This window comes from Pinus tabuliformis, chromosome 1_2 (assembly GCF_031772625.1).
Source record: "Pinus tabuliformis cultivar Carrire ecotype Pingquan chromosome 1_2, CPIR1, whole genome shotgun sequence".
NCBI classification, from domain to species: Eukaryota; Viridiplantae; Streptophyta; class Pinopsida; order Pinales; family Pinaceae; genus Pinus; species Pinus tabuliformis.
This window is the reverse complement of record NC_142298.1, coordinates 177,085,233-177,087,203: the sequence shown is the minus strand read 5'-3', so window position 1 is coordinate 177,087,203 and position 1,971 is coordinate 177,085,233. Positions and strand designations below refer to the sequence as shown.

At 36.9% G+C, this 1,971-nt stretch overlaps 1 protein-coding gene across 1 annotated transcript; it reads right to left on the bottom strand.

Annotated features, from left to right (window-relative positions):
* Positions 1-879: 879 nt before the first annotated feature.
* Positions 880-1,515, bottom strand: LOC149205063 (glucan endo-1,3-beta-D-glucosidase-like). Its single transcript, XM_089397283.1, has one exon. The coding sequence runs from the start codon at positions 1,513-1,515 to the stop codon at positions 880-882; it is 636 nt and encodes a 211-aa protein (XP_089253409.1).
* Between the last annotated feature and the right edge of the window lie 456 nt (positions 1,516-1,971).

The following is a 1,971-nucleotide window of genomic DNA, read 5'->3' as shown; positions in this document are numbered from 1 at the left end:
TTTCTCTTTTTTATTTTTACGAATAAAAAAATAAAAAAAAATTGTTTTGATTATTATCAAAATATGAAATAAATCAACACACAATTTTTTTAGTTTTAATAAAAATAAAAAACAATTTTTTTTTTATTGTGATTGAAATAACAAATTAATTTTTTTAGTTTTAATAAAAATAAAAAAACAAATTTTTTTTTATTGTGATTGAAATAACAAATTAAAAACAACTGTTTTTAATTGATTATTTATGTTTATTTTGGAGAATTTTTTTTTTTTTTTTTTAAATAAAAATAAAAATTATTTTGTGTTTGTTTCGATTTTTTTTTCTTATTATCAACACAAAACTACACAAAATATTTTTATTTAAATTAAAAACAACTGTAAATAATAAATAAAAAACTAATTAAAAAAAAAAAAAAACTAATTAAAAAACAACAAACCATATTGAAATCTAAAAATCCTAATGCACCACTGCCGGCAATAATGATGGATCTTTCCACTGTATCCATGATTCCCACTGTATCCATGGCGAGGTTTTGGTGGACTTGATCTTTCCACTGATACTATGGCGTACGCTTCGAATCCCTTAGCCAAGGATTAATCAAATTTATTCTAGTGCCCAACAATGTATGGATTTGCCGCTTCTGCCATCGACTGGGCCCTTCTTCCTTCTGGCCATAAGCATTCACATTCCTTGCTGCTGCTGCAGCTGCTCGTTCGGCCTGAGCAGGGCTAAGATCTTTGGCAGCGCTTAGTGCAGCAGCCTTGATTCGATCAGCCGCTGCTTGTGCTGCTTCATCTTTATTGCTCGACATTATCTCAAACAAAAATAGATAAAACCCTAGCTTCCTTTATTCCACAAATTTAAATTAGATATATTGGTCTCTACAAGTCTCTGCTAATTCCAGAAAATAACTGCGCCAAACTCCGCATCACTGGCCAAGGATGAATCTCATTAACAGTGCTGTGTGAAGGAACATGCCACAAGGCCTTTGCAGATCTCATCTCCAATGCAGCCAAGGTCGACCCAGTAGCAATCAAATGTATATCTCCATATGCTAATCCTAACAGTGCCGCAGAATAGTAAGCATTTACTGCCTCACTTGTGCTTTCTTGGTTTCTCCCGTCTGCAAATTCCGTGATCCCACTTGCCCATGAATGGAGCTTCCACAGATCAAAGTTCCGCAGTCGTGGGTATAACATTTGTTTGTTAGGATTCAGAGTCATGACATCGTTTACTATGGCATAAATCTGAGGCTTGAATTTGAGAGCCCAATTACGGTTGAGCTTGGCAAGTACTGCAATCGCATAGCAGAAGTACCCAAAGTGGAAATGGCGATCATTATATACACCCAAGCCAAAATCTGCTCCTGAATCCTGAGCACCATTTCTGCTGATCAATCCTTCCCACTTGTTATCATAAAGTAATGCATTCCCTTCAAAACTCCCATTAAACCACGGAGTTATGGATTCCTCCAGAAACTCGGCTAGAATCGGAAGAGTTGTTGGGCGGATCATCATCGCATCAGAGAAAAATCCTCGATCATCAATGCATTTCCTATGATCTCTCCATAATCTCCATTAGAATCAGAAGATTCGCTGGGAGGATCATTATCTCGAGGATTTGATGGCGTTCTATATTTGTTTGCATTCTCCCACATGGTGTACATTTGTCATTATACCATGTCGCCGAAATCTTGAGTATCTGCAGATAATTCTCTTTTATGTTATTGAGATGCAATAATATAATGGCGGGCCGTTGCTTTCTAATGGTGGCGAGCAGCACAACAAGCCGCCGACCGAGTCAACGATAATGATAACGCTATCCTCATATAACGGCGACGAGGAGTGCGAAGCAGACGACGCAACGACGCCAAAATGTTGGGCAATTTATTGGACTTAAATTGCTGCATAAATTATCGACCAGGGAAACTCGTAAGCTTGTGATGATGCCAGCACAATATATGCAGGAGTAGG

What these genes read in the sequence shown, in the direction of transcription:
- LOC149205063 (XM_089397283.1), bottom strand. Translation starts at nt 1,515, where the DNA reads ATGATGATCCGCCCAACAACTCTTCCGATTCTAGCCGAGTTTCTGGAG.